The 15,240-nt window shown below is 41.0% G+C and overlaps 1 protein-coding gene across 1 annotated transcript; it reads left to right on the plus strand.

Annotated features, from left to right (window-relative positions):
- The first annotated feature begins 959 nt into the window (after positions 1–959).
- On the plus strand, positions 960–9,585 carry MAPK6 (mitogen-activated protein kinase 6). The gene is made up of 5 exons (XM_010084381.1): positions 960–2,167; positions 2,868–3,012; positions 5,579–5,743; positions 6,385–6,586; positions 7,216–9,585. Exons 1-5 carry the CDS (start codon positions 1,613–1,615, stop codon positions 8,312–8,314), a joined length of 2,166 nt encoding a protein of 721 aa, XP_010082683.1. The 5' UTR covers positions 960–1,612; the 3' UTR covers positions 8,315–9,585.
- Positions 9,586–15,240: the final 5,655 nt, after the last annotated feature.

The raw sequence follows: 15,240 nt of genomic DNA on the forward strand, positions 1-15,240 counted from the left end.
TTAAAAGAAATGAGGATGTTGTGCAAAAATGCAACATGTGGTCTTTATGACGGCATTCTGCCGCTGCAGACAGGGAACTTACTGAGAAGATTACCACTTTTATTTTCATAAATAGTAGTTGCATTCATTAGAGTATTAGAAAATAAATGGTGTCTGAAAGTGCCCATGTGTTGGGGGAAACAGTTACAGAATATATCAGTTACTGTGTAAAATGCACTTGCTGTAATCTAGACTGTGTAAGTGTAGAAGTAATTTGTATATGTGTATAGTTGTCATTTGTATATTTGTCTAGTATGTAGAAATTACTCCTGTGAGTCTGCGAATCTACAGTGAATCTATAGAGGCAGAATTATGATTTGAGATGTTAGTAACCTTTGTCCAGAATCACAAGGATTTAAGCTTTATAGGTGGCATTGGATGTGTGCTGTATATTCTGGAAAGTCAGTAAATACCAGGAGTGCACAAACCTTACCCTTCTTGTGTGAACGGTACCCAGTTATCTCTTACTGTGGTGAAATAGTTAAAACCCTCATTGTGTCCTTGAGTATAAGTTTAGTGGAAAGAATTATTCTAAAATTTAGTGACTAAGGTGCAGGATATTATTGCTTCTGACTTCTCTCTTAACAGCTATATTGGAGAATTACCAAGTTTCAGTGATATTCCCTTCTTTATTAAGATTCAGTAGGATTTTTTTATTGTGTGTCTTATATTCTCATAGGTTGTATATAAAACTTTCACAATGTATGTTTAGAAATGGTGGTTGGTGATTATTGTCAGTTTTCTTCTACAAGTATGAAAATTAGGACATTTCTAGTTAATTTTGCTTTTGTGATGGTTTCCTATTTTGTGAACTGGACACTAAATAAGTTGTATCTTTAGGATAACTTAAGGACTTGGGTGAGGAGGAAGGCTTCTGTATGTGCTGGAATATTGATGTATTTTTCTCTCCTTTTCAGGTTGTCACGGAGTAAAATGGATGGTAGCTTTGATTGTGATTGTGGTGAGCTGGAGCCACCTGATCATTAACAGAAGGCATCTTTTGTAAATCAAGAGCTGCCAGTTTCCCATTTAACTAGACTGTAAACGAAGGAGAGAAAAAGGAGGAAGAAGGAAGAAAAATAGTGCTTACCAGCACCATAGAATGACGCTGCTCAGGACCAGTCCAACACTGAATGTATCTGCACTGTGAGGAGGAGGATGTTAATAGAAGCCTATTATGTGCATATTTATTCACATTTTTGTTAAATGTTAACCAGTTTAGCACAGTAGAGCTGAGTGCATAGTATGTCATTTCATTCCGTTTGAGTTTCTTGTGAGTATTTTCTTTGATGTCTGCAGACATGCTGCACCTTTCTTGAACTATGAATGCTGCAATCTTTCTATCTTATGCTCGGTTTGTGTTCTAGAGCTTACGGGCTCTAAATTCAAGGGGACACAACAGGCCTGGCTGGCTCATAATGAAATGAGAGTGTCAAGAAACCATCTTGCAGTCAAAGCCAAGTGTTTCTTCTCCCTTTCTGTAAGACCTTTCCTTCAGATACCAGTGGAAGTGTCTCTGCGTGTTTACAGAAGCTTAGTAGTTTGAGGAAAAAGAAACGTAAAGAATTTTAAAATGGCAGAAAAATTTGAAAGTCTCATGAACATTCATGGTTTTGATCTGGGTTCTCGGTATATGGACTTAAAACCACTGGGCTGTGGTGGAAATGGCTTAGTTTTTTCTGCTGTCGATAATGACTGTGACAAAAGAGTGGCTGTCAAGAAAATTGTCCTTACAGATCCCCAGAGTGTTAAACATGCTCTACGTGAGATCAAAATTATTAGAAGACTTGACCACGATAACATTGTCAAAGTGTTTGAAATTCTTGGTCCTAGTGGAAGCCAGTTAACAGATGATGTGGGCTCCCTTACAGAATTGAACTGTGTTTACATTGTCCAGGAATACATGGAGACAGATCTGGCTAATCTGCTAGAGCAAGGCCCTTTACTGGAAGATCATGCCAGACTTTTCATGTACCAGCTGCTACGTGGGCTCAAGTATATCCACTCTGCAAATGTTCTGCATAGAGATCTCAAACCAGCTAATCTTTTCATTAATACCGAAGACTTGGTGCTGAAGATTGGTGACTTCGGTCTTGCACGAATCATGGATCCTCATTATTCCCACAAGGTATGTGAAGAGTGGGAATATCTAAGTGATACACTGACAGCCTTCTTAAAATAGCATCTTTCTCCCTTTCTGAGAGGTAGATTTGCTGTGGAAGGCCCCATTAGCAAGTGGGATATCGTGTTAGGGGTCATACACTAGAAGTGGAATGCTTGCAAATAGAGTAAAACAGATCTCTGGATGATATGTTTTGTCTCAGAGAGGACTACAGCAAGCATAAAATAAAACTTTTTTTTTTTACTAGATGTGTTCAGAAAAGCAGATTGCTAACAGTGAATACAGAACCTGAGATTGAGTAACATTTCGAGGCATAGCTGTAGAAGCCTTAGATAAGTTTGTGAGTGCTGCATTCATAGTGTGCAAGTGTGACTGCCTCCTGAGATTGATTTAGAGATACTGTCTTCCTGGTTTAGATGATGTTTCACAAGAGTTCATAATCAATAATGCATTTGTTTGGCATCTGGGACTAAAAGTTTTGCTGCAGTACCTCATTTGTCTAATAAATAGTGTTATACTTGTGTATTGTTGCTGTTCACTCATGAAGATACTGCTCTTCCTTTCTAAAGCATAGAAAGGCTTAGTAGGGGGCACGTAGTACTATACCTAGGACCTTGAGACCAAAAAAAAAAGAAACAAGTAATTCTAAAATGTACCTCCTAAAAATATAAGTAAGCTTTTCTTTTTTTTTAATTAATTTCATTAGGGCCATCTTTCTGAAGGATTGGTTACTAAATGGTACAGATCGCCCCGTCTTTTGCTTTCTCCTAACAACTACACTAAAGCCATTGACATGTGGGCTGCAGGTTGCATCTTTGCTGAAATGCTGACTGGGAAAACCCTCTTTGCAGGTGGGTAGAATAAAAATGTGTGTGTGTGTGTGTATTCCTAAAAGGAGTGGTACTGCTTGATTATCTTTCTAAAAAAAGGTTGTCTCATGGGTAGTATCAATAGTCCTTGACTATCAGGATATGCTATGTTATTATGCAATTACATCAATTTATAGTTTGCTTATATATTTGTAAAACAGAAAATGTTTCCATTTTTGTTACACATACCTGTGTATATTTAGATAAATACCACAATTTAATTTATACTTATATATGGAAAATCTGTTTGTAATTAGGTTAAGCTAAATTTCTTGGAAGCCTAAGAAGTATTCTAAATACATGTATTTTAGTGAATTGATGTGTCTGGGGAGTATTTTAGGACTAGGAGTACCCTGAGTATCATATTAATATTTTTTTTAATGTAGTCAAACTAATCACTTCTCACTTCTTTATATTTTAAATCATTAAAGGGTAGCTTTTTTTTTCCCCGTTCACAGTGTGTTGGTCATCCACAGGCTGTTTTGAGCTGACTTTATTTCAGGGGTAGAGGGAGGACTCTTAAGATTCAAAATTTAGTGTGTGTGTGGCATACCAAGAAAATGTGTAGCCACAGAATGGTAAGATAGGAAGCAAGGCTCTGGTCTCGGCGTGTGCATCTACGTTAGTGCTTTCGTTAGGATCAGGAGCAAATTTTTGAAGCAGATCTCTTGATGGCCATCCTGTACCCCACTGGTGATCTAGCTCAGTGCACAAACTAGAGCCTTTTTAGATAAAATGAAGCTGTCATTTGCACTGTAGGAGTCACCCAATGTGCTGCACCGGCTGTTAGGCATTCAGTCCATGGGAGCAGATGAACTAGTCCACAGTAAACCCCTGAAATGCTTATTTTGTGTGCACCCTGGGGCCTCAGCAGCAGCTGTCTCATTCAAGCTTGCTCTTGGATTTGCTCCTGTTGGTCCGGATTACTGGAGTAATACAGATAAAACCTCTAAGAACTGAGCTTGCATTTCAAAGTTCACGTTCCTTTAGATACATGTGGACTAAAAGCACATCTCTGCAGTAATTCTTAGTTTTGTACGTCAAGGTAATGAAGTTGAGAGCTTTTTCCCATTAAGTGCTGTTAATGGAGTACTGTCACCTTGAAATCATTATTTTATAGAAATTAGTGATTAATATGTGAAGAGGCTTTTCTTAAGTTGCAGTAAGTTGCTAGCTCTTTGAATTACTAACTATTGGAGTAAAGTCCCCAGAGTATTAAATGCTTGGCCAAGAAGAGATTTATTAGGTTTCCATTGCATCAAGCACTTCTGGGAAATGGTGAAGTAGTGGGAGAAAGTGTGCAGGTTTCAGCGTTCAGCATAGATTGATTGCAACTGCTAGCATTTGGGCTGCTTTTTTATTTTTTTTTTGAGTAGCACTGGTATTTACCAAAAGTTTTATTGGCTTAATAGCTGTGCGGTGAGTTAGAATCTGTTTTCCAGCAAATCACAGACAGTGTAACATCTGATAGATTATACTAAGTAATTTGTAGCAGTCTGAAGCAGGAGGACAAACCAGCTTTTTCAATCCAGCAGACAGGTTAACACGAGGCAATACTGATTCATTTGGGGAATGTAGTAGGTCTCAGTCAAATTTTCTGTAGTGACTTTTTCTCAGCTTTTCTTGAAGTCATCTGGCAGATGTGTGGTGGATGTCCAGTGCAGGCTGCCGTCCAAACTGCTGAAGTGAAGTGCATATATTTTAAGATGGTACAATCTCTTTCTGGCCCCATTTGTTTTTGTATTTAATGTCACATGTGTCAGTATCGCTGATGATTGCCCAGAGCTTCTTGGTGAAGGAGGGAGACACTGGCAGGCAAATAATCCTATAGAGTTTCATCTGCTAGTTGAATGTCTAGGGTGCTACATGCTTCTTGGAGCTGAACAATAAATGAGGTGGGCAGGTGATATTTCTGGGTATTCCAGCTACACTGGTACTGATGCTGTTCATCATTCAGAGCTGACCTGCTGTATAGGCCCTTGTAGTTCTTACCCAGGGAGATTTCAGATAGTGCTGAAAGTGTACTATAATTTCAATCATATTGCAGTACTTTTTACACTGTGTAACTGGCAGGTGGTTTTTGTCTTGTACCTGACAGTAATATAGGGTTTCAGAGTAGAATATTTATACAGCAGGTGTGGCCTATAAGATCTCTTGCTGAGCTAAACTACTGCTGTTGTTATTATGAAGGGATGTACATTTCAAAGTGAGGCCAAATATTGATTTAATTAGGTGGACTGGTTGAAAAGGGAGGATTGCAGTATATAGTGTATAACAAAAAGAATACCTCATCTGTGGTGAAAACATCCTTGCAAAAGCTTAAGTCGCTTTATCTGTGTGTAGCAGCTGTGTAAATCTTCATATGCTACAGCATTTTTGAGAGCTCTTCAGATTTATTATCATTCAAATTTAGAACTTCAGCCTTTGCTCTGCAGGGGATAATAGTCTTGTACTGAAAATAGCTGCTCACAGCACAAAATTTTGACGTGTCTTTCATATACAGTGTTTGAAGTTGAAATAGCAGCTCCTGTTTTCTCTTGATGCTTAGGTGCGCATGAACTTGAACAGATGCAGTTGATTCTAGAATCAATTCCTGTTGTACATGAGGAGGACCGTCAGGAGCTTCTCAATGTAATTCCAGTTTACATTAGAAATGACATGACTGAGCCACACAAACCTTTAACTCAGTTGCTTCCAGGCATCAGTCCTGAAGGTAAGTAATTCGGATAAAATACTTCCTGTGTTTCAAAGTCATGAAATAGTGAACAACTTTACAGTGCATGTGTGTGATTGTTAAAAGCAAGTTTCAGTTAGAAGAATCTGTATGTTCTGTGAAGAAGGATTGTTTTCTGTTGTAGTAAAAAAAATTTTGCTTACATGGTAGCTACTTGTTCATCTTTGGAGTAGAATTGTGAATCTCTGCTGGACCTGTTTGTACTGGAATTGCTCTGTTTTGAGACACTGGCCTTCTAAATATAAGGAAACATTGGAATGGATTCAGTATAAAACACCTGTCTTTCAGGTTTTTCTAAAAAAAAGTCCCCCACCCAAACTGACAGCAACGTGTACTGATAGCTGTTGGTGGATACCAATTCCCCTTGAAGCATTCTGTCTCTTAGTGTTTTTTCCTGCTTTAAGTTAAATTGGTTGTCTTACATTTGACCTTTACTCTTCTAGCTTTCCTGTGGCAAAAGAATGCATATTCGGCAGTAAACTGTCAGTAGCTGGCACTTCACAGGTGGCTACTTTTAAGCAAATGCCCACGTCTAAAGCAAAGCACTACACCTTAATCTTAAATTCTACATGTCTGAAATGTCATTTTTCTCCTATTCAGTGATAACTTTTTCTCTGCAGCACTGGACTTTCTGGAGCAAATTTTGACATTTAGTCCCATGGATCGATTGACAGCAGAAGAAGCTTTGTCCCATACTTATATGAGCATTTATTCCTTTCCAACGGATGAGCCTATTTCAAGTCATCCTTTTCACATTGAAGATGAGGTTGATGATATTCTGCTAATGGATGAAAGTCACAGCCATATTTATAATTGGGAAAGGTAAATTTATCACTTACTGTGGCATGTAATATAACCGAGTGGTTGTGTGCTTGAAGTTATGTAGCTTCAGGGGCATCAGTTCCTTTTCTATTTGTTTCTTCTTGAGTTGACCTGAGAATAAACTTTTCCCTTATAGGCAGTGCATTGTCACTGGGTTTATAATGCATTAGACTTACTTGGATACGCTGATGCATTCCCGAGATGCACTCAGGACCCTAGAATCTGAAGTTAATCTCTTCATTACTTTTTTTCCCCAAAGTACTTCTCTGAAAAGTAAACTTTAAATGAAGAGAGTTTTAAGTGTGATTGTCTTGCCCAATGCTTAGCACTTTTAATAGTGAAGAGATACATACAGTAGTCCTTTAAAGTCAGTTGAACACACTTTAAGGAAGAGAATTTAGTGAGTTATTGTACATAATTCTGGACTTAAATCTTTTCAGATGTGCATATGAGGCTTGTTTTATGTCAGGTTAAATTAGAAACCTGTAAGAAGTACCCAACTGGATAGAGGAAAAAACTTTCTGTTGAATTGTCATTATTCTGTACGGGACCTGTAAACTTAACCATCTCTGTCTTGAGAGCTAGATGACTGTGTTTTAGCTGCTAACACTCAGGAAATTTTTTTACAGATACCATGAAAGTCAGTTTTCAGACCATGACTGGCCTATTCATAATAACTATGAAGCTGATGAAGTTCAGCGTGATCCAAGGGCTCTTTCTGATGTTACTGATGAGGAAGAAGTGCAAGTAGATCCTCGCAAATATTTGGATGGAGATCGTGAAAAGTATCTGGAGGATCCTGCCTTTGACACCCACTTCTCTACTGAGCCTTGCTGGCAGTATTCAGATCACCATGAGAACAAGTATTGTGATCTGGAATGTAGTCACACTTGTAATTACAAAATGAGGTCATCTTCATACTTAGATAATTTAGTTTGGCGAGACAGTGAAGTTAACCATTACTATGAGCCCAAGCTTATTATAGATCTTTCAAACTGGAAGGAACAGAGCAAAGAAAAGTCTGATAAGAAAGGCAAGTCTAAATGTGAAAAGAATGGGTTGGTGAAAGCTCAGATAGCACTTGAGGAAGCATCACAGCAACTTGTTGAAAAGGAAAGGGAGAAGAATCAAGGATTTGACTTTGATTCATTTATAGCGGAAACCATTCAGCTTAGTTTACAACACGAGTCTACTGATGTTGATAAATTAAATGACTTGAATAGCTCAGTGTCTCAAATAGAGTTGAAAGGATTAATACCAAAGTCAGTAAGCAGAGAGAAGCAGGAGAAAGGAATGGCTAATCTGGCACAGTTGGAAGCTCTGTACCAAACTTCTTGGGACAGTCAGTTTGTTAGTAGCGGGGAGGAGTGCTTTCTTATAGACCAGTTTTGTTGCGAAGTAAGGAAAGATGAACAAATTGAAAAAGAAAATACTTACACCAGTTATTTGGACAAATTTTTTAGTAAGAAAGAAGATGCTGAAATGCTAGAACCTGAGCCAGTAGAAGAGGGGAAGCTTGGGGAGAAGGAAAGAGAAGAAAGCTTTCTCAGTAACAGTGGAGAACTCCTCTTCAACAAGCAGCTTGAGGCTATAGGTATTCCTCAGTTTCACAGCCCAGTCGGTTCGCCACTGAAATCAATACAGGCCACGTTAACGCCTTCTGCTATGAAATCATCTCCCCAAATTCCCCACAAAACGTACAGCAGCATTCTGAAACATCTAAACTAAAACACTCAGCAGACATTTCTTTTATATTCATGAGATGTGTTTGTCTTTTTTTATTACTAGTGTAAGTAATTTTTTTACTTGAATCAGATGGTGTAATTTTGGTATGGATTTCATTAGTTTTCTGTTTACCATTGTTTTTACAATCCAGAATTACTTTCTATACATGAGTTAGTTTTGTTTTTAAACTGGCATATCGTTTGCACACAAAGTTAAAGAATAGAGCAAAATAATGCAAAATGCAGGAGGTAACAAAAAAATGCACTAAACCAAGTAAAAAACATTCTCTCAGTAAAACAGTGTCCATGTTTTGCAGAAAAAAAGAACCTTGCCTTGAAATCTACACAGTGAGACTGTACATAATGCATGAAAATATCTATTTTTCCCAAAACATTTTTTGTTCATGCGTATTTTAGAGTTTTTCATACTGTACACATTTCTTAGACACATGATACCAGCAGCAACTGAAACGAATGCAGAATTTGGTACGCATGTGTTATCTACCTCAAGGTAACAGCAGTATGTGGCAAAACATTAACCACCCATAGTGCTTCTCATTATGCACTTCTATTTAGCCAGCATTATTGTAGTAGCTATTCCTATTGAAAATCATTCAATATTTATAAATGTTCTGGTATGCATTCTTTATAGTGAAGTGTTAATATGCGGCACTTTTATTTATTTTAGCAAATAAGTATATTTCTGTAATTATAGAAAGTCAACTTAATTTTTGAGTTACTTTTCAGATAAAAGGTTTTGTTTAGCACTATGGTTTTATTGCCTACATAGCTGGATATATATTAACATCAGCTTATTCTGAGGCTATCCAATACATTTTTTTATTTTTTAGTTTTCATTTCAAGTAAAGCACTCACTGTGTATAGGAATTTGTAATTGGAGGTGCTTGATCTCTACAGAAGAAATTAGGAATTGCTTTATTATCAGATGCTCCTAGAAGTCTTAATTGTGTTCATTTTTTAAAAAAATTTGTAACGTTAGTTGTGTGCATGGAAATAATTAAGGTACAACATTACTGTAGGTTAAAGTTCTATATGGTGAGACATTTTGTTTTTACTGTATGTTTTTACTGAATGATTCCTGTCCCAATCCCAACCCCCCTCAAAAGCAAGCATGAATAAAATTAGGTTAAATATAGCATGTAGCATCTTGGTCTTCTGAAAATTTGTTTTACCTTCTGATTTTTTGAAATACTGGATGTATCATTGGCTCCCCTGTTTAAAACAAACAACAAATAAAAACATGGCCAGCAAAAATTACTGGTTTTTGATGCTTTGTATGATGAAAGATAGAGCTGCTCATGTAATGCAGCTGTCTGCAGTGTGAAGGCAGGCCTGCTTGCCTGGGCTCCTGAATACAAGGTGCTCCAGGAAGTGGGGGGAATTCTCCTGCAGTCCCCCCGAGAGGTGCTGCTGCTGGGGATGCAGCCCCTGGAAGGAGACTCCAGAAGTACACTGCTCTCCCCGTGCCTAGGGCATGTATTGAAGAAAATCGTGGGTTGTGGTATGGCTATGAAAGCATAAGCATAGGGTAGTGTCGATAACTGTTTTTGTTGCCAACACAATTGCCTTCCAGAGTATCAGTGAGCATTACTGTGCTATCAGCTTTTTAGACAAAACAATGTTAAAGTGGAAAAGCTGCTCTGAGTGCGTGTGAGCACCTCCCTGTCGCTGGCAACCTGGCGCGAAGGTAATGAAGCTGGTCCCTCAGCCAAGAGCCTCTCTGGAGCACTTTCACAAGGAGATTTCAAGAGCAGCACCGGGTACCTCCTATGGGATGTTTCAAAATGTGCAGATCAGGTCTGCGTTGCAGCAAGCCCTAAGATACAGTATGTATTTCTCTCCCAGTTCCTCCTGTCAGAACCATTCCTGAGGGAGCTAATTAGCTGTACAATAAAGCTACATCTTTTGGCAAACTCCTATGGCTTTTTCCATTACAGTGTCTTAGTTCCTCCAAATTTTTCCATCCTTCCTCCCCTGCTCCTCTGGCAGGTAGCACAGCTGCAACTTGCCTAAAACAAGGAGCTGAATGGTCACCGGGGAGATGGGACACTGCGTGCCCTGGGGCATGGCAGGGGAATGTTTAGGTAGCCACCTCACTTTGTAGGGATGGGGCAGCAGGGAGGAGGAAGTGGCTGGTTGTGCTCCCTCCTAGGTGAGGGGCTGTTTCAAAGTGATGTGGCAATATTTTTTGAGATTGGATAAAAGCAGTGGGTGGGAAGTGCTTAGAAACTGGAAACAAATTTCAACTTAAAAACACATCTTGTGCAAATTAAGTGTTTTGTTTTGTTTAAGAACACCAGTGAAACTGAACAGTACTTAAGAAGCCTGTAATGGTAGAAAGGGAAAATTTTACACTCAAAAAGGAAGGGGAGAGTTGTGTTGAGCCTGAATCCAGTGTAGTGCTTCCCTGCCTCCGACTTCTAGGGCTGGGGGAGCAACACCATACAGGCACCTGTTTGCTGGCAGCCCTGGTCTCGTAGCAGGCTCCATCCACACACCATGGGAGGGTACAGCGAGGCACTCTGGCTTAGTCGGTAGGAGTAATTCCCTATGTGAAGAGATTAAAGAAAGTAAAAGTGCTTCATAAGGACCATGCAAAGTGAAATCTACCGCTAGAAAGGGAGGATATTGGAGTGTGGTGTTGGGTTCTCCCTTGGCAAACTACAGGACTCCTGCGTTGGGAGAGCAGTCTGCAGAAAGTGCAGGGGTTCAGGGGCTGTTCCTAGTAGATCGAAGATGGTTTCTGTCTCACACTCATCAGCCATGCCCATCCCTGCAAGAAAAAAAATAGGACAGTTACATAGGTAGCCCTTTGGCTGTGACCTCGCAACTGGCTTGTCTTTAAAAACACTTTATAGAAGAGGCTTAAGTTACAAACCAGATAAAGGGACTGCTGTTTGATGCCAAGGTGCTTGCCACATAAAATGGAACACAATTTAACAAAAAAGCAAATAAAATGAGGATGCTACCCATCTTTTAAAAACACCTTTCCTTCTTTACATGGCCTTTGGTTAAAAGGCAGCATTTTAAAGCATATCTAACAAGAGCTTCAGCTAGAAGAGGTGATGTTTACCCTTACTGAACAGACCAGGACAGAGCATTTTACATGTACTGTCATCACATGAGATCTAATAATTACAAACTGGCACAACGCTGAACACTTTGTTCTGATCAGGAGTTCTCAGTCATGGTCAGTTAACTTTCTCACAATAGTATTTAATTTTAATTAAATAAGAGTTGCTATATATAACCTCAGCTATTTATATAAGCTGTTGCCCACCCTGCTGGTAGTGGTATGGTCACAGCATGAGTACCGTGTCTTAGCTAGTCTTTGCCTTGATCCCAGCTGGTCTGCTGGGGCTGTAGGCTGGAGATCAGGTTCTGCAAACCAGGGGGCAACTGGGGCAGCTGGGCAGTCACTGCCGCTGCGTCTTCTCTGCCCTGCTCAGCAGGATAGCCTGTATCTGCAGCAAGGAGCCTGCTGCCTACAGCTGAATTTGTGTGCCTCGATTTGCTTTGTTTTCCTGTCACCTTGGTATTGGCTTTTCTGTGCTGTAGAAGTTCATAGAAGTGTGCCTGGTACCTCCGTTTAAAGCCTTGCTAAATTCTCCCTCTGTTCTGGCTGGTAGCCTGGAGGTGGTAGTTTACGGGCAGGTTTTTAATGCCTTTTTTACAAGGGGGAGGCTTCTTTCTGGAGAGTTTTTCTTCCATATGGAACTGATGTTGCTCTGGAGCTATTTTTGCTATTTTTTTCTGTCCCCTTCTAAACTGCAATAGAGGTAGCAAGTTTTTCCACGTGTGGACTCTCATCACCTACTCTACAGGCGTGTATACTACAGACCGCCAGAACTGCACTTAGGGTCCTGCGGAATTCGGTGACACGCTGTGGTGTGGATTATTTCTAGGTATCGATAGAGGGGAAAAGCATCCTTGAACTAAATCTACTCTCACAATTTGTCTTTATTTTTACTCACGTTGCTTTTCTGTTGCTGAGATTTGGAAATGCTTGTCAAGCCTTCACTTGGGTTTTACATGTAATTAAACGTTAAACTGTCCTTGTTCTTCCAGAGATGCAATCCTGAGCAACAGCAACCTGAACCAATTCAGCCCTTATTCCTCGAACTATTTCAGTGTTTACAAAATCCTGTAAATTCTTGTTTGTTGTTCTGCCACTGTTTGCGTCAGACTTGAACTGAACTACCTGGGAAGTAATGCTGTGGGGTATTTAGTAACAAGCAAATAATCCAGATCACCGCTGGCACCCAGCGCTCTTGGGCTTCCATTCCAGTGTCTCTATATTTAAAATGGTTATCTGCTTACTCCGAGTGCTATTTGAGAACTTCTTAAAATATTGACTGTTGAAAAGTTCAATGACTTCTTTTGACTGAGAATTAGCATCGCTGATAAGGTGATTTGCATGCACCAGACAATGTGCAGAGGGAGCTCTGCCCTGGTAGCCCATGCGGATGTGGTGATAGCCGGGTACGGCCGTGCTCTGCAAATAGCTGTGTCAATAGCTGGCAGCGGTCACGTAGTGTCATTGGCTTTCCTCTGCAATCCATCTATTACATCCTGACGGCAAAGCAGCCCTTCTATAGAGAACTCTGATAATAAAATTCCTCTTCTAATCTATGTGCTGGTCTACTGCAGCCAAAATTACTTTTAACCTTTATGTCACCCAGCCTGGATGTTATGTGTGGTACGAAATACAAAAGGGTGTTTTCTGCAGTTGGATGTGGGACAGGGAACTTATGACTTGTCCGGCTTCCGAGCCAGCGATACCATTGCCTTTCACAGCCCCTCACCCTCCCCAGCTTTGGTTCCCTTGTGGATAAGCTGCAGGTGCTGGGCTGTGCCTGCTGGCCGTGCACAGGACTCTTGCTCTGGCGAGTGCATCCTGCGCTGCCGCGGGGCCGGCGTCCCTGGCTGGCCCTGGGATGGAGGGCTGTGGAGGGAGAGCACGGCTATATGGAAAGGACGTGGGGAAGGATGGCTTCTGCATTAGTGAGGACTTGGGTTCATGTTCCCTTACTGATAATGCACTCGATCGGTGTTTCCAGGGTAGGGTCACTATGTTGGTGGTTGGTGGTTTGTTGGCTTTTTTTAGTTTTGGGGTATGTTTCCTAATTGGTAGAAGATTGGTATATTTTGTCCTAATTTGGTATAGTTCCACGTTACTTGTGCCTTTGCTTACCTTTTTTATTTTTCCAAATTTCTTGTAGCTTCATGTTTAGGCATATTATTCTTCTAGTAATCATTCGTGGCTGAGTACAGTCCAAGGCGTGTGGGTGATCTCCTGCCTGCTTGGTTAAAGATCACTGGCCCCTCTCAGAGCAGCTGTGAGCCCTGATGAAATGCAGCCTTTCCTTTATAGCTGCATTTTGCCCTGCTCCTCAAGCCGTACCCCAGGGATCTGGTGCTGCGCAGCTTGGAGGCTGCTTTGCCACACTAATCCCACCATGGCTGTGGCAAGGTAAGTACAAACCTTGTCATTTTTCTGTGCCATCATCTCCACAGCATCTTCCCAAAAAGGCGTCTCCACACCCCAAGTGTGGCCAGGGTACAGTTCCTGCTTTGCAGGGTGGTTGATCCTTAGACACACTTTGTGGCCCAGGCTTCAGCTGCGGGTGCTGCAAACCCGGACTCTGGCAGTAAAGCGACATTTTCTCGTTCTTGGGGATGCTGTTCACACTGGATTAGAGTTTAAATCTCCAGTGCTAAAGGGTGTAAGAAACATTTCTGTTTAATGTCTTTCTTGAATTTTATAATTTTTAATCATTTAAAGCCATGGAACTGAATGACAGATTTGTTGTAACTTCTGTGTTTGTTTGGATATAGATTTAAAGAGTACAGCTCTTGAAATAGCTGGATAACTAGCAGAGACATTTTTAAAGCCTATGATTAAGAAAGCAGATGGGTTTGGTTTTTATTTTGTGTTATGTCTGCCTCAAATTTTTCTGCTAATGCTACAGAGTCTCTTAGCAAATTTGATGTTGACACACTGTGAAAGATTAAGTTACTTCTACATACTAAATGATCTTTTGGACACTTATGCTTGATTTTTCACTGATTTTCCATGATTCTTTTTACTTGCTTTATGCAGAGGGACCCTCGTCTGTTTGAGTGTCTCAGTTTTCCATCATGCCCAGCCCTGTGAAGGAGCACGGTTCTGGTCTGTACAGCTGGTGGAAGGGCAGAGTGAGGGGAACGTCCTTTGGGTATTGCTGGCACTTGTATCCGTGTTTCTATTGACCTTGCAAACTCTGTCACCTAGAGTACAGCATCGATTTCCAGCGAGACAAGGTCCAAAGCCTGTACAGGGTGAGGAGATCCATCATCCAGGACAGAGGAAATTCAAGTGAAGCAAACCCTGGCAGCCCCGTGGAGCCGCAGCAAGCCGGGCAGCCAGCGAGCGGCTCACAGTTAGCAGCTGCCAAAAATTCACCGCTAGCTGGGAAGAACTTGAAAGAGTCTGGCTGTCCACACCCGTGCGGCTCTTGGGTAGTTAGTACCGTGCGTCATTTCTCTTGTCCTGATAAAGGCATAATTATGCCAGCAGCGAAGCAGGCTTTTTGGTTCTTCAGCCATCGTGAAGCAAACTATGGAAGCGCAGAGTTGCTTGAGCGGTTTAGTGGCTGAGTGAACTCAAAGTGATTTGATGTGCAGCGCATGGTTGGCCACGGTGGCACATTGGGGCCAGCAGCAGGTACCAGCACCAGCTGCGGAGAGGATCCGGGCGCGACCAGGGGAGCGGGCGGCTCATCCGCCAAAATGCTGGCGCAGCCCGGGGAGGAGATTTCCACCCTGCCTGCCTGGAACTGCAGCCTGCCTTGGCATGGCCAGGAGGAAAAATGTGATGGGAAATGGGGAGATTAACATAACGCTGGTGAAAACAGGATGTTGGAAATC

Source organism: Pterocles gutturalis, unplaced genomic scaffold, assembly GCF_000699245.1.
Source record: "Pterocles gutturalis isolate BGI_N339 unplaced genomic scaffold, ASM69924v1 Scaffold46680, whole genome shotgun sequence".
In the NCBI taxonomy this organism is placed as follows: Eukaryota; Metazoa; Chordata; class Aves; order Pterocliformes; family Pteroclidae; genus Pterocles; species Pterocles gutturalis.

Coding starts and splice junctions, on each gene's coding strand:
- MAPK6 (XM_010084381.1), top strand. CDS start 1,613: ATGGCAGAAAAATTTGAAAGTCTCATGAACATTCATGGTTTTGATCTG. Junction 2,168..2,867: donor ATCCTCATTATTCCCACAAG/GTATGTGAAGAG, acceptor TAATTTCATTAG/GGCCATCTTTCTGAAGGATT. Junction 3,013..5,578: donor TGGGAAAACCCTCTTTGCAG/GTGGGTAGAATA, acceptor CTTGATGCTTAG/GTGCGCATGAACTTGAACAG.